The sequence below is a fragment of the Myotis brandtii genome, unplaced genomic scaffold, assembly GCF_000412655.1.
Source record: "Myotis brandtii unplaced genomic scaffold, ASM41265v1 scaffold61, whole genome shotgun sequence".
Classification (NCBI taxonomy): domain Eukaryota; kingdom Metazoa; phylum Chordata; class Mammalia; order Chiroptera; family Vespertilionidae; genus Myotis; species Myotis brandtii.
Genome location: NW_005370318.1, coordinates 220,784 through 238,124, shown reverse-complemented (window position 1 = coordinate 238,124; position 17,341 = coordinate 220,784). Strand labels below are relative to the sequence as shown.

General features: G+C 37.7%; 1 protein-coding gene across 3 annotated transcripts in view; it reads left to right on the top strand.

The window, feature by feature from the left end:
* The window catches only part of PHF20 (PHD finger protein 20), a 124,274-nt gene that overhangs the window by 56,875 nt on the left and 50,058 nt on the right, over positions 1 to 17,341 (top strand). For all 3 annotated transcript variants that reach the window (XM_014550655.1, XM_005879742.2, XM_014550654.1), the window contains 5 exons: positions 502 to 581; positions 3,791 to 4,175; positions 8,232 to 8,345; positions 9,052 to 9,240; positions 9,744 to 9,923. In XM_014550655.1, the coding sequence (XP_014406141.1) occupies positions 9,174 to 9,240; positions 9,744 to 9,923 (247 nt within the window). In that variant the 5' untranslated portion in view covers positions 502 to 581; positions 3,791 to 4,175; positions 8,232 to 8,345; positions 9,052 to 9,173. The remainder of the gene's footprint in view (positions 1 to 501; positions 582 to 3,790; positions 4,176 to 8,231; positions 8,346 to 9,051; positions 9,241 to 9,743; positions 9,924 to 17,341) is intronic.

The window sequence follows — 17,341 nt, the reverse complement described above, 5'->3', positions numbered from 1 at the left end:
AATAAAAGAGAAACATTGATGTGAGAGAGGCACATTGATTGGTTGCCTCCCATACATGCCCCAAGCAGAGCTGGGGTTGAGCCTGCAACCAAGGTACATGCCCTTGACCGGAATCGGACCTGGGACTCTTCAATCCCTATGCCACGCTCTAGCCACTAAGCCAAACCAGCTAGGGCCCCTATCCCAATACACACAAGGCTGGGCCTCAGATTCTTAATTGTTATACTGCTCTTTGTTCTTTGTCTAAATTTAATGCAACTTTTTTTTATTTTAATGAAGCATCATAAAAGTGAATTGTTTTTGATAGATTTTTATCTGTATAGATGAAAAGAAAGGCATACTATTATCTTAGACATAGGTAAAGCATTCTTAAAGAAATTTTTAATTTCCATAAGTTTATTATAGTATTGTGGTTGGAGCTCCCTTGTATTTATGCTTTGAAAAGTTGTGTCACTTTCATGAAACTGCAAGTTAAAATCATGATATCTTCTTGAATTCTAGGTACTTACACTGTGAAATTTTATGATGGAGTAGTTCAGACTGTCAAACATATTCATGTCAAAGCTTTTTCCAAAGATCAGGTGAGATATGTGGTTTTGTGCTTTGTGGTATGAATAATACTAACATTATAGTCTTGTTTCTCAAATAAAGACATTACCTTTGTTTATGATGGCAAAGTTTTTATTTCCTCCATCTGACACAATTTCACCAGGAAGCAATGTGCACATTTTCAGAAATTGTAAATATTAGTCTCTTTCTGCTATTTTCTTTTAACATAGATTCTTTTTTTCAAAAGTGCCAAGTACTTGGATACCATTACCTGTTATCTGTTTTCCTTATCTTTTCATTAAAGTGTCTAGTTATTATTCTTTATTTTCTCTTCATGTGTCCTGCCCCGTCACAGGAAACTTCCTGTAATGCTTGAGGAGATCTAGAGTTTGTTTTCTCCTTGTCTGACTTTGTCTTTAAGTTCAGGACCATGACATGGTGGTTACAGAGCTACAGTTTGGCATGGATTTGGCAGTCACCTATGCTAGATGTGCCTGCATTGAAAATTTTATTTCCTGTCCCAGGCATGTATTTGCCTGAGCATAGGACCTGCTTTTGATGTTGGAAATACGGTGTGCACAGATATGGGCCATCTAGAAGTGTTGCCTAATTTCTTCATAATTTTTTCCCTTTTGTCTTTTTTATGTTTTCATGAAGTAGTTGAGGGGAAAGAAATCAAAAGTTGGATATTGATGTTTTTAAAAACTGATTATTACTGTTACTCACCTGTTTGGTGGTTGTTGATGTGACAATATTTTGTGATGCTGGAACCTGTTGTATTTTTTCTTATGATGATCAAATGTTTCTCATCACAAATTTTTGTAAATTCTTTTGTACATATATTTAGCAATTTCAAAGGATCATGATATATGATGTGTTTAAAGGTAACCTAACAACCACCTTTTGATGATTTTCTGCTTCAGAAAATTGACAAAATTATAAGGCTTTACCCCTGAAGATGTTTTCTCTTTGATAACTTGCCCCGTAGAGCTACACAGTATTCTAAAACATTATCTTGGTGTTCTTTGACAGTTTTTGTGTGCAGTTCATGGAATGAGTTAATATAGATAGAGGACCATATTAAGAACTTGCCCAGAATTGTCAGATTGTGTCCAGAACCTCCCCAAATGGAAATTCAGTGCTCCAGAAAACAAACGTTCAGCTGTTTATTCTGCTCTACTCAATAAACTAATTGATAGGCTCTTGGTGCTTTGGCTTAGAGTTGGGCACCTTACCCAGTGTGCATTTATGGGTGCTTCAGTTTTCAATTTCCAGATGCCTCTGAGTGTCTCACCTTATCTCAGACTTGGTGGGTAGTCAAGCACAGGCCTGTGGCGCCTATTTGCTTGTGTTTTTCCCCCAAGAGTACATATAATTTGGATAAATGACTTCTTAGCTCTTTTTGACCCTATTAATCTAAGGTTCTGTAATGGCCATTTATAAAGCAAAAGTTCTTTTAAAAAATCTGACAGTTTTTAAAGCTTTTTTCATATATATTAGAACAGATTGAGATTTCTTTTGTAGGACCACACTGTCTCAAAGTTTTGATAAGCTATATTTTAGGAACATTTATATATTTTTTGAAGTTTAAAAAAAGTTTGCTATAGAAAGTTAAGAAAGTACAGAAAAGCACAAAGAAAGTAAAAACTGTAATATCATCTAGATATAATTACTGTTAACTATTAACATTTTGATGTATATCCTGTGTTTTTTGTTAAATATTTATGTGTATACATATTTCTTTTCAAAATTGGAGTCATATAGTATATTACTGTACTATAACTTGCTCTTTTCTTTTAATGAAATAACATTTCCCAAGTTTCTTTTTTAAAAAGTTAATATATTGTTATTGATATCAGAGAGGAAGGGAGAGATAGAAACATAAATGATGAGAGAGAATCATTGATCGTCTGCCTCCTGTATACCCCCTACTGGGGATCGAGCCTGCAACCCGGGCATGTGCCCAGACGGTAACCTCCTGGTTCATGGGTCGATGCTCAACCACGGAGCAACACTGGCCGGGCTTCCCAAGTTTCTTAATTCTATATGTGAATACGGCTTTTAATGGCTATAATATAGTATCTTATAAGATGTGTATATCCTTCCTGTGTAACCAATTCCCTAATGTTCATGTTAGGATATTTGTAAATCTGGATGCACAAGTCTGATTATTCTGTTAGCAAATTTTATTTCTAGGAATTCATTCTAGTTCAAAAGTATAAACCTAAGTCTTTTGACCTGAATTGCCTGCCGCCCGCCCGAGCCCTCACCCTCCCGCCCCCCAAGCTGGGTACACCAATTTATATTTCTGCCAGCAGTTACTGAGGGATGCTTGTTCGCAAACCTGGCTGCTTTCAGAAAATTTTGTAGACTTGAAAAAATATTTCCTTCTAAGTTCTAACCTCAGGGATTCTCCTTGTTTATTATTGTTCCCTATGGGACAAATTAGACTTTTACTCACTGAGTATTTTAGGCACTCCTCCTGCTTCTGACAAAGGTCTGTGTACTTAGTGGGTGCTTAGATGCTGGGGATCTCATATGAATATGATATGGTAGAGATTGAGGTCTTGGAAGAGAGATACATATACAAATAAACTTAATTATTTTTTTTGGAAACTTCAGAGCTGGCTTTATTATGAGACATTCATAATAAATTAAAGGTGAATTTTAAAGAAAGTAATTTAGGAGGAAAGTAACTTCCTCCTGATAGATAAAAACTCAGTAACTAACTCAGGAATACAGAAGGTGGCTTGTTGGACTGAGCACAGCCTTTACCCAGTAGAGGAAGCAAAGACTCTGTTTCTGGCTTGGAAAATCTTTACAACTTTCCTTTCTGCCTCTAGTTATCAGTATGGGTTCTACACAGGGAATCAGCATCCATTGGCACACTAAGCCGGGCCTCTGAGAGGCCCTGGGTCAGTGTAGTCATGCTTGGGATGAGGCATTTTCTTAGAAAGATTGCTTTCCACCAGAGGTCCCTGCGGTAGTTATCTGTCCCTTTAATTATTTTCTAGTGACTTATTAATCTTAAGAGAGCTAATGACCATTGTTTTCTTTAAACTTAGGATTGGTTCTCAAGCCTCAGATTATGGTTAGATATTTTTAGTGGTAACCATTATGTGACTTGGCATTACGTCCTTTTAATTTCTGTGTTTATCTTCATAAGTTTGCAAAGAACTATCTGGTTTTATATTTGCTCGTAATCACAAAGTATGTTTCATCGCTATTTTGCTCATTTTAGAATATTGTGGGTAACGCTAGGCCTAAAGAAACAGATCACAAAAGTCTTTCATCATCTGATAAACGAGAGAAGTTTAAAGAGCAGAGAAAAGTCACAGTCAGCCTGAAGAAAGACAAAGAAGACAAAGCCTTAAAGACAGAAAAGCGAACCAAGCATCCTGATAAAGAAGGAAAATTAGTCTGTTCTGAAAAGGGAAAGGTGTCAGAGAAAAGCCTTCCCAAGAACGAGAAGGAAGATAAGGAGAACATTTCAGAAAATGACAGAGAGTACTCTGGAGATGCTCAAGTGGATAAGAAACCTGAAAATGACATTGTGAAGAGTCCACAAGAAAACTTGAGGGAGCCAAAAAGAAAACGAGGCAGACCCCCTTCCATAGCTCCTACTGGTGAGTTTCCCAAGTGGGCTCTGCAAGGACAATGCCAGTGTTTTTTTGTGGCCCTATGTGGTTCTTTATCACTTCTATACATCAGTCCTTCATTTTTGTGGCTGACTTTGAATTGTTCTATGATCTGAAAACAAGTCATGTCCCTGAAGCTGGATTTTAAGGGAGAAATGTATCTAGATGAACATAAGTTGGGAAACATGGCAGAGATTGAGCTTCTGAGGGGTATATAATTGCCCTCTAGATACTTCAGCTTATATGATAAAACATAGTAAGCTAAGGCTTTTTACTAGTGCCTGTTTAAATGATCTCAGTTTAAGTGAGCTTAATAGAACCTGGGATCAGGAAATACAGTTTTTATGAGAGACAAGAAAGAGGAAAGGAGAAGTAAAATAGGTGTGGGCATCTGAAGGAAATTTACTGAAGGAAATGGTGCCAAAGACCTAGAAATGCATGGGTGCAGTTGAAATTGAGTTCTCTGGAGAGTGATTATTGATTGAAAAATTTCACAATCTAAATAAAAAGCTGAGATGGCTAATTGGTAAGAGTCAAGGTTAAAGGATACAGACTTAGTAAAGAATGTGCAGTTGTTAAATGAAGTTGAAATTTGGAATTTTTTTAGAATAACCCAGAATGAAACACACCCTGAATTTCTTCCTAAGTCAAACACTTCCCTAGATTGAGTCAATGGCATGAAGAGTTCCCAAAAGATCTCTAAACTGAATGCCTATGATTATCTGGCAGTGGTCTTCAGATATTCTGGCTTGCATATTCTCTACATGAATATTGAAAAACTATGAATCCCCTAGGACAGTGGTCGGCAAACTGCGGCTTGTGAGCCACATGCGGTTCTTTGGCCCCTTGAGTGTGGCTCTTCCACAAAATACCACGTGTGGGCCGCACGTACAATTTTCCTTTTATACATTATTGTCTAAACTTTTGTTTTATTTAAAGAGAAGTCCTTTTAGGAATGAATCTGAATCTGTCATCATAATAATAATAATGTTGAGTAATAACAACAGCAATAATAGTAAAATTATTGTTGTGTGCCAGACATTATTCAGTATTTTATATATATCAATATATATAATAAAATACCACGTGTGGGCGCGCACGTACAGTGCGATTGAAACTTCGTGGCCCATGCGCAGAAGTCGGTATTTTGTGGAAGAGCCACACTCAAGGGGCCAAAGAGCCGCATGTGGCTCGAGAGCTGCAGTTTGCCGACCACTACCCTAGGACATTTGAAAGTGATACCTACTTTTTCTCACAAGTTTGAAAGTTGCAAAAGATATATAAATGTTATTTTCATCAAAATTGTGGAACTACAGAATTAGTTCTTTCATTGTTTCCAAAGCTAGTTCTGTCAATTCAGACAGTTACATCAGATTTAATTTCTGTGGCAAAAAGTCTACCTTAATTTACTTAAAATAAATGCATTAGTCATCATTCCCAGTAGACCTTCTCACATCTGAGTTCTAATTTTAAGATAGAGAATTAGGTGGATTGATTTCTTCCCAGATGAAATAAGGCACATTTTCCTTCAGTGGTTGTAACTGGATTTTGTCTTCAAAAGCTGAGCATGCTGGAATTGTCTCTAGACAAATCTAGGGCCTAGACCTACGCTGTCCAGTATGGTAGCTGCTAGCCCGTGTGGCTAGTGAGCACTTGAAATGTAGCTAGTCTGAATTGAAATGTGCTGTAACTGGATTTCCAAAACTTAGTACAAGAAATCCCACAAGAATGTAAAATATCTCAATTTTTTATATTGGTTACATGTTGAAATAATTTTGGATGTATTGGGTTAAATAAAATATATTCTTGAAATCATTTTCACTTTTTTCTTTAACTTCTTAATGTAATGACTAAAATTTTTAAATTTACATACATGGCTTGCATTTTGTGGCTCTCATTATATTTCTGTTGGACAGCACCGGCCTAAATTCACTGGCTTTCTCAACAGCATTCCGGGAGAGAATTAAACTCTAATACCCAAGGTATCCATGATCTGTAATGAATTGACTTATCTCCTGTGCATTTCAAATGGTACTAGTTATAAACTACCCTTGGGAGAATTGAAAAAATAACCTGTGTATTTGGTGTTCAAATGAGGAATCCTAGTTGAGAAAGTAGAGGTTTTAAACCTCTAGACAGTGTGTCATCTAGAATGAGTGAGAGACAGGCCTTTTTATGTAAATGGGAGAAGTGGAAAAGGTGAACTGGCAGAAATCAAATGTCTCCCTTCTCAGTTTAGGAAAGTATGTAAACATGGGAACTGAGTGTTGTGAAACTGATTCTTCTTTAGCTATTCATGCTCTGGCTTGTACTCTCTGGAAAGTGTGTATTGGGGTAATTGCTCTTCAGCTTGCAGACTTCTCTCAGATAAAAAAATGCCATCCAATTTATTGCTTTTATTTTGTAAGTGTAGGATTTCATACCAGATAGAATCAATTTAAGAGAGACATGGTATTTTCCAAGCTTACTGTTAACACTTGCCTTCCTTCCTAGTCAGAATCTCTGGAGCAGGGTTTGGGAATGTGAATTGTTAAACAACCTTCCCAGATGATTCTTACTCTAAGAAAGTTTGGGAAACACTGAAGTTCAATGTAGTCAGCCCCAGTTTGTATATGGTATCAAAGTGAAGAATACTTGCCAAATAGCTTATAATATAGTTCATGTCCCCTTTAAAAATTGCTTGGAATAAGTTTATTGACTCAATGGAGCCTTGAGCTCTCTATATTATAGACTTGATTGGGACAGGATCTGAGCTATTTAAGGAGAGTTGTTTGTGTTTAATCTGGAATGTGTGTGACCTCCAAGTTCCCACCACTTGGAACAAAATAACGTTGGTACATTGGGAAAGTTGAACACAGGAAGAGCCAAGGAGTTCAGCGCTCTCATCTTGTTTGCTTCCTCAGAGCTCAGCCTCGTCTCTTGTTTGGCCATTTGAGATGGCACATCTGAAGCTACTGGTGTTAGATGAGTCTTCTCTCCACTCCCTCTACCCTCCTTTCCTTTCCTCTTCGCCTCTAATTTCTTTCCTTTCCTCCTCCTTCCTTTTTATCCTTCTCTCTCCTTTTAACCTTCATCAGTCCCCTTAGCCCAACACTTCCCAATTTCTTATCTTTTGTTTTTTTCTTCTACTTACCTTTTGGAATCTTATCTTTCCTGATTGGGGAAGAGCTTCTTAAGTATTAGATTTAAATATAAAGAGTACTGTCCAAGGGTTTAGTGTTTGCACTGCTAAATTATGTCAGAGCTGGATTTGCTAGTGATCAGCAGTCTGGCCTAGAACTTTGACTGTCAAATAGAATAGCCTCCTGAGATTTTTCTGGAATTGTTTTTAGAGGTTATAAATTTTGACATTCTTTTTAGTCTCTCAAAACTAGGACCAATGCCAAGCTAACTAATTTAGCAAGTAGAGATTGAAAACAATCAAGCTGTACTTCCAGGGTTCACATTTTATGGATCAGCCTGCATGGTAGATTTTCAGAGTATTGGATAAGTCAAGTTTTGATGAAAAGATCTGATGCTGTGCCCTGGCTGGGTAGCTCAGTTGGTTAGAGCATCTTCCTGATACACCAAGGTTGTGGGTTCGATCCCTGGTCAGGGCATGTACAAGAATCAACCAATGAATGCATGAATAAGTGGAACAACAAATTGGTGTTTCTTTCTCTCTCCTTCTTCCTCTCTCTCTCTAAGAATCAGTAAATAAATAAAAAAGACTTGATGTAATAAAAATGACTTTAATATTGCTCTTGCACTTTCATATTTTAAAGCAGTCATATTGGGATATAGTGTTTTAAAGAGAGGGTTTCAGGAGAGAAGTATATGACTAGAGCTGGGTCATGAATGTCAGCACCTTCCAAGGAAATAATTTCTCACCCATTTCAACCCTCCTCCCACCCATCTTTAGCTTAAATAAGAATGCTCCTTGGTCTGTTTGTCATGCAAGGATGTGTGTGTGTGTGTGATATTTATACCTAACAATGAGGATTGGAGCACTCAATCCTCATTGTAATTACATTCCTTGTTTGTGTGGTTTTATTTACATTGTAGCTGTGGATTCAAACTCTCAAACTTTGCAACCAATAACATTGGAATTGAGAAGACGAAAAATATCAAAAGGAAGTGAAGTTCCATTAAAACGTCCTCGGCTTGACAAAAATTCATGTGAGTCTTCAGTCTGTGTATGTGTGCTTAGAACTTGGCTTCAATTGGGTTAGCCTCCTCTGTATCCATGTTTCCCCTATGCCCTATAGACTCAAAGATGTGTCCTTGATTGTAAGATCTAATGTGAGTGGGATGTGGTTGGATCAAAAGGAGTTTTGCTAGAAGAAAAATAAATCTCAAAGCATGAACTCCATTAATGTTGGGTTCAGTGGTGTCATTTCCATACCCATAAACTACATTTGATTTGAATTCCACTGGAAATTTAATGACTTAGGAAGGGATGGATTTCATATGCTGAGTGAAACTTTAAAAATACTATTTATTGATTAAAAAAAAAATCCTGTTGGCTCCAAAAAATGATTTGTGATGACTCTAAGGCTCTATAAACCTTATTGACTTTGAAAGTCAGTACATAGACTTTTATGGTAGAAAGCTCCAACATAGAACTTAGTTGTTAAGATTGGGACATAATGTTGGCACATATTTGTAGACTATGAATCCTTAAATAAAGGAAGTTTTATCCTGGCAGAGTGACTGTGCCTTTACTTATAGCCATAAACCAAGGAAGAATATTTCCTTTAATCACTGGTCTAATATTCCAGAAGTCTCTGTAAAGCCCTTATGGAGGACAGCCAGCTCAGAAATCTGTAGTAGCAGAGTTATTTCTTCTGGTCTCTTGACTATAACTCTCTTTAATGGTTTATAGCCCAGGAAAAGTCAAAACACTACCCAGAAAACACTGACAAAGACTTATCAAGGAGACGGTCCTCCAGGCTGTCCACAAATGGGACCCACGAGATCTTAGATCCTGACTTGGTTGTATCAGATATGGTTGATACAGTTAATACTGATTCTTTGCAAAATACATCATCCAGTTCCAAGGAGTCTGAAGAAGGTAAGTCAAATTCTGCTAAGGAATTGTATTCCCAACCTGATGCTTGTCGGTGTGAACCAATCTAAATCTTTTGTACTACCTTCCACAAGTTTTAGATGGTCTTGAAATCAAGTTATTGAATGGGCTGCAGTGTTTTTTATTGTTCTTCACTGATAACTTTTTGAGATTGGTTTTCCTTATATACATCTGAATATTGGGTTGGATGTACAATGCTTGAAGAGCCCTGCCCTCCTCTGTCTTTCTGATGCCATCTCATTCCAGTGCCTGTGCTTTGTTAGTTAATGCTTCTGACAAGTCCTCCCTTCACTTTAGCTTCTTATTAGCCTTTTTGAGATGCTCCAGCCCTGGCTATATGTGCTAGAGCCTATGAATATATTCTTTTATGCTATGAGATGAATGGCTTCCTGTAAAAAGTTCCTGGCTTTCTTAGTCTGTTGAAGTACTTTTGGTACCCAGATTATATACATGTATATGCTTCCCATATACTTTTTTTTTCCTTCCAGGTCAGTTGAAATCTCCTTTGGAAGCTGGCCAGATCTCATCTGCACTAACTTGCCACTCCCTGGGGGATGGATTGGGGGTTACAGACTTGGAGTTGAACTGCAAGTCAATGGGAGAAAACGCTATGAAGACAGAACCGGCCTCTCTCCTTGCTGAGTTTCAAGAGGTTTCTACTGTGGCAGGTTCATATTCAGAGTTAACATAATTCTCTCCTAATATATACTTTTGATTGTGAAGTATAATTAATGGGTTTTTCTAACCTTTTATTAATAATAATCCCTTATTTTAATGTTATATCTTTTCATTTCTCATATTGCTAATTTGTGTTTTCTCTTTTCTTGATTAGTATGACTAGGGGTTTATCAATTTTGTTCGATAGTTTCAAAGAACCAACCTATTTTTCTCTATTTGTCTTTTTAAGATGTCATTGATTTCTGTTTTGACCTTAATTGTTTTCAGAGTTATAAATTTTCCACTAAGCACTGCTTTAGCTGCATCCTACACATTTTGTTATGTTCTATTTTCATTTTCATTCAATTCAAATATCTTGTGACTTATTTGTTTTCCATGGGTTACTTAGGGCATGCGTTTCATTTCTAAGTAATGGGGTTTTTAAAGAAACTTGCTGTTATTGATTTCTAATGTAATTCCATTGTGGTCAGAGAATGTACTCTGTCAATTTTGCTTCATGTATTTTGAAGTTCTGTTACTAGGTGCATACACATTTATAATTGTTATGTCCTCCTGATTAATTGCCCCCCTTGTAATATGAAATATCACTTTGTTTTTGATAATAGCATTTGACTTGAAGTTTGATATTAGTGCAGAGGTACTTACTTACTGTATGCCTGGTATATTGAACACTTTCTGTTAACATAAGTGTGTTTTTAAATTCAAAGTGTGTCTTTTATAGTTAGAATACAGTCAAGTTTTGCTTTTAACGGCAATGTTTAGTCTATTTACATTAAGTATAATTTTTAAAAAATATATATTTTATTGATTTTTTACAGAGAGGAAGGGAGAGGGATAGAGAGTTAGGAACATCGATGAGAGAGAAGCATTGATCAGCTGCCTCCTGCACACCCCCTACTGGGGATGTGCCCGCAACCAAGGTATATGCCCTTGACCGGAATTGAACCTGGGACCCTTCAGTCTCCAGGCCGATGCTCTATACACTGAGCCAAACCAGCTAGGGCTAAGTATAATTATTGATATGGTTGTTTTTAGGTCTACTATTTGCTTTTTGTTTTCTGTTTATCTTCTCTGTTTTGTTCTTTTCTGTTTTTTTTTAGGTTAATTGAATATTTTTTCAGAATTCCATTGTAATTTATCTATTAGCTTTTACTTCTTAGCATTTGTTTTAGAAGTTACTCTAGGGATTATGACACATATCCTTAACTTTTCACAATTTAATTAATATTGAATCACTTTATGTAAAATGTTGTATAGTTCCATTTACCCCCCTTTATGCTGTAGTTGTCATATGAATTTTATCTACACATACTATAAAATTCACAGTATAATATTATAATTTTTGCTGTAAGCAATTATATATTTTAAAGAAGACAAAAGAGATAGTCTTATTTATGTACATGGTTACTATTTTAAGTGTCTTCCTTTCTTCCTAAAGATTTCTTTCAGCCTGAAAAATTTCCTTTAGTTTTTCTTGTAATACAGGTTTCCTGGTGACAGATTGTGTTGATTTTTGTTTATCTGAACATGACTTGATTTAACTTTCATTCTTGAAGGATATTTTCACTGGATATAGGATTGTGGGTTTACAGGTTTTTTTGAAGTACTTTAAAGATGTTGTTATTCATTGTCCTCTGGCCTCTATTATTTCTGATGGGCAATGTTTCTTTGTTTGTAATGTGTTGTTTCCTTTTTGGCTACTTTCAAGATTTTTCTGTTTATCTTTGTTTTTCAGCAGTTTGACTTGTTTAGGTTTGTTTTATTTTTGTACTTAACCTGCTTGACTTTCATTTGAGCCTGATCATCAAATTTGAGCCATTATTTTTATGAATATTTTTTTTCTGTTATTCTCTCTGTCTTCTACCTTGTGGATTTACATTAGACTTTTGTAAATATGCTATGTTAGACCTTCTGGTTAACGTAGCAGAATAGCCCTTTAAAAATAGGGTACTCAGGTATTTACTACTGGATCATCCATGGTTCTATAGGTTGGTCTTTTGTTCCACTGGGTCAGAGTGTTGTGCCTTAGTCTCATGGATGCAAGTGATCTCCCTTTTCTTGTTGAGTCTCCTCTCTGTGGCAGATATCCTCTCCTCCCAGCCTTCTTTTCTGTCATGTGGGGGAAATTACTAGAATTAATGTACAAATGAGGTGGAAATTTAATCTCAGAGTTTAGTTGTCTGTTTTGGTAGGGAGAGCTCTAGATGAGTGGTCGCCAACCTTTTGGACCTCACGGACCACCAGTGGTCCGCGGACCACCGGTTGGCGACCGCTGCTCTAGATGACAGCTATATCCCTTATAACTCAGCAGACTAAGCTCTTAATTATGTTGCTTTAAAGGTGGCGTTATATTAGATATCACTGGAAATTGGCAATGAATTATTTCTATACCACTAGAAAATAGGCTGTGTAGATGAGAGGAGTGAGGAGATTAGGTTAGAGGCTAAATCCAGTGCCTGTTTTTTCTTGTTGTTAATCCTCACCCGAGGATATTTTTTCATTGATTTTTTTTTTTTTAAAGAGAAAGTGGAGGGGTGGAGGAATGGGGAGATAGAGAAACATTGATGTGAGAGAGACACATTGATTGGTTGCCTCCCGCATATTTCCCAACCGGGGCCAGGGGTTGAACCTGCAGCCCAGGTATGTGCCCTGGGCCTGGAATCGAACCCGAGATACTTTTGTGCTTGGTCCGACATTCCAACCACTGAGCAACACTGGCCAGGGCCCAGAGCTTGTTTTGAAGTTTACGTATTTTGTGGGATCTTGGGCTACCTCTTTCCAAGACGCGCACACACACACACACACACACACAGTATCTGTCTTTGTTGGTTAATTTAGCACGGTTGAACCTGCAGCCCAGGTATGTGCCCTGGGCCTGGAATCGAACCCGAGATACTTTTGTGCTTGGTCCAACATTCCAACCACTGAGCAACACTGGCCAGGGCCCAGAGCTTGTTTTGAAGTTTACGTATTTTGTGGGATCTTGGGCTACCTCTTTCCAAGACGCACACACACACACACACACACAATATCTGTCTTTGTTGGTTAATTTAGCAGTGTCTCTGGTTTGTGTAGAGAATAGAAATAAGGTAAAGTGAGGGTGGGACTGGTGAGTCTTTAGGAAAGGAAAATGGAAAGATTTTATATATTCTTTTGCTTTTTTAGATTGCACAGAGGATTCTCTAGGGAATGATACTGAAACCACTGTCCGTTTTTTAAAATTTGTTTTATTAATTTTTATTGATTTCAGAGAGGAGAGGAGAAGGAGAGAGAGAGATAGAAACATGAATGATGAGAGAGAATCATCGATCGGCTGTCTCCTACATGCCCCACACTGGGGATTGAGCCAGCAACTGGGGCATATGGCCTGACCGGGAATCGAACTGTGACCTCCTGGTTCATAGGTCGACACTCAACCACTGAGTCACGCTGGCCAGGCTCCACTGTCTGTTTTCCAAGAGAATTTTTAGTAATGTTAGAGATCAGATTACCATGAGCTTGTGCTGGGAGGAATAAATGCAACATGGAACCTATTACTGAAGTAGGCTCTAAGCTTTTTGCTTTGATGACTTAAAAGCCAGAGGAGAATGGAGTTGAAATTGTTCCACTTGGGTAGGCATTTGTTTATGATGTTAAAACAAAAATTAGAATAGATGCCCTGAGAAGTTCATTCAGTTCAGATTATTCTCTAAATGTGGGCCCCAGCCTATTTAGGGTATTAACAGATAGCCAGGACTATTTGAAAATGGGCTGCAGTCCATCATCATTATTATTATTTTTAATCTTCACCCAAGGATATTTTCTCCATTGATCTTTGGACAGAGTGGAAGGAAGGGAGAGGGGAAGAAAGAGGAAAGAGAGAGGGAGAGAAACATCGATGTGAGAGAGACACATCGATTGGTTGTCTCCCGCTCACGCCCCAACCCAGGCCAGGGATTGAACATGCAACCGAGGTATAAGTCCTTGACTGGGAATTGAACCAGAGACCCTTTGATCTGTGGGCCAATGCTCTAACCTTGAGCACCACCCAGGCCCTTTCATTTATTTTAGTCAACAAATATTTAGCAAGTGCCTACTAAGCTCTAGACCAGGGGTGGGCAAACTTTTTGACTCGAGGGCCACAATGGGTTCTTAAACTGGACCGGAGGACCAGAACAAAAGCATGGATGGAGTGTTTGTGTGAACTAATATAAATTCAAAGTAAACATCATTACATAAAAGGGTACGGTCTTTTTTTTTTTTTAGTTTTATTCATTTCAAACGGGCCGGATCCGGCCCGCGGGCCGTAGTTTGCCCATGGCTGCTCTAGACTCTAGTCTGAGCTGTCTTATTTGTGAATATTCTACATGAAACAAAATAAACAAGAGAGAAGATCTAGCAGAAGTATAGGTTCAATTAATAAATTTTTTTTAAAAGCTAACTACATGTTAGAAATGAGACATTTTGCCAAGTGGTCTAGATCAGCAATTTTCAGCCTTTTTCATTTCATGGCATGCATAAACTAATTACTAAGATCCTGCCACACACCAAAAAATGTCTTTTGCCAGTCTGACAGAAAATTTGTATAATTTTGATTTCTTCACATTGGATGGCTATTGTTGTGTTGTCTGTTGTCATTCTCTTATTTGAGAATCTAAGGTAAAAGAGTCAGTGCTCCTGACTAAATAGTTTCAAAAATTCTTGTGGCACACCAGTGTGCTGCTACACACGAGTTGAAAATCACTGGAGGAGATCAATGATTCTAACCCCTGGAGTCTTGATGTGTTGTCAGTTATAAACTGAATAGAAAGTTATTTGTCATTAAAGTATCAAAAGTTATTTACATTTAAATTAACCAGTAATGTATATAATACTTTTTTCAAATGATTTATTTTTAAATTAACCAAGTCAGATTTAGTGTAATGCTATAGTGGTTTAGCTCTCATGCACTTGAGTAGGAGGGTCATAAGGTTACCTCATTGTAGTTTGGGAAGTTGTGGTGTCTATGATCTACCATCAGACATATGCTCTGGTGAAAAATTGGTTGAGAATTCATTTTTCCAGGGGTTAGAAATATGAATGAGATATCTGGACAGTTCCCTTCTATGTTTCTCAGTCCAGAGGAATGAAGAAAACTGCAGGAATCAGTAACACAAGAGAGAAAGTAAGATGGTGTCATGAGCAATACTTAGAAGACTGACTCAACCTGTGGGTCGCGACCCCTTTGGCAGTCGAATGACCCTTTCACAGGGGTCGCCTAAGACCATCCTGCATATCAGATATTTACATTACGATTCATAACAGTAGCAACATTACAGTTATGAGGTAGCAACGAAAATAATTTTATGGTTGGGTCACAACATGAGGAACTGTATTTAAAGGGCCAGAAGGTTGAGAACCACTGTGTTAGTGCATTGTCCTGATATGCTAAGATTGCGGGAATCCCCAGTGAATCAACCAATGAGTGCAAATGCGTGAATAAATAAGTGGAACAACACACTGATGTTTCTCTCCCCCCCCCCCCCCCCCCCCCTTCCTCTCTCTCTCTTAAATCAATAAAATAAAAAATTAAAGAAGAGGCATTCTCTTATTTACCACAGTGTAATTACCAAAATCAGGACCTTATTTAAACTTGGCCAGTGATTTTACTGTTACCTTTACCTCATTTATGGAAGTGGTCTTGTCTTCATTTAGTTACTCTTTTGATAACTTGTGTGTTTTTTTATATTCATAAATTTGAAAAGAAATCCAGAAAAGTACAAGAATAGTAAAACTTAACATTTATGTCTCCTACTGCCCAGAACTGTTGGTATTTGGCCATGAGGTCCTTTTGCTGACCTGCATTGGGTCTGCTTTTTCTGGCCACTTACTACCTCTCCAACTTCATCTTTCCTCATTCTCCTTCTTACTGACTCTGCCCCAGCCACATAGCCTCCTTGCTATTCTCCAAGCACAGTAGTTACACTCTCACCTTTTATTCAGCACACTTTTATTGAATACCTCTTCTTCCCAACCAGAGCAAATAGATCCATTGGAAGAGTAATTTTATCAGCTAAGTAGTTAGTAATATTTAATTCATTGGCTCACTCAACAATTACTTGAGCAGCACTTCTTATATACTAGAACTTTGAGGGGGGAGAGGAAAGCTGGAGGGGGTTAGGAAAACACAAAATGAATAACTTATCTCCTTGACATCAAGGAGGCACTTATAAGACTGGATTGTCCTGGATACTTCTAGTTGGTAAATGGTGAATAGCATTATTGGTTGTTCATTGCCCAGCTTAAATATTTCTAATCTGCCAATAATGTTGACAACTATTTTTTCCAAACAAAATTTCAAGTTAGCCCTATTTTTTGATGCTGTGATTCTTTTTCCAAGATTTCTGTTGGATATGGGAATTTAAAAACTCAATATATATGGCCAGATAAAGAATGTTTTGAAAATGTAAAAAAGTACTTTAATATGTTTTCTAAGGTTTTAAAGGGAAATCACTTCAGTTTCTCATTAATTTTCATCATTGAAAAACATAACAGAATTTAAGGTCATCCCAGACTATGTGGATGTAGTATGGCCATCATTTTTGAGTCATAAGGAGACAACAATGAAATATTTTATTTAATGTTAATTTTAAAAAATACAATCATTGTGTTGTCTATTGGACATTTTAAAAGGAAACTAAAATTTCATAGTTTTCTTTTATCTCAGTTATCCTTTTTCCACTTCAGAGACAACCACTATTTTTTTATTTTTGTTTTTTTTATTGATTTCAGAGAGGAAGGGAGAGGGAGAGAGAGATAGGAACATCAATGATGAGAGAGAATCATTGATCGGCTGCCTCCTGCACACAGGATCAATCCTGCAACCCGGGCATGTGCTCTTGGCTGGAATCGAAACCTGGGACCCTTTAGTCCACAGGCCGATGCTCTATCCACTGAGTTAAACCAGCTAGGGCAATACTAATTCTTTTTTTTTTTTTTTTAATTAAATCTCTGACCACTGGGTACACTGGTTCTTGGATCTCTAAGGAGTTGCTAATTTAGCCTCTGCCTGAGGCTACCCAGCAGGAGCTACAGAGAGATCTGCAGATTCCTCTTCTTTGTTTGGGGTTTGGAGGTGCCCAGATGAGGCCCAGCTGTGAAGCAATGCAAGCTGCTGTGGGGCCTTGGGCCTTCTTTTGGAAGTTCTGGGTCTCTCTGACCCAGCTGCAGTTTGTTAGGTAATTTTCAGATTGCAAAGGGCCAGGCCTTTCATATGCAAAAGCCTCTGCTCACAGCTTGGGTGGGGCGGTGTCTCAGGGAATCAACAGAGTGGAGCAAGCAGCTATGGCTGCTCCTCAGTCCTACCCTAAGAGGCCCCAAGTCTCAGTGTCCCGGTAATCGCTGCAAGCACCTCTGAGAGAAAGCTGCCCTCGAGTTCCAACCGATGCCA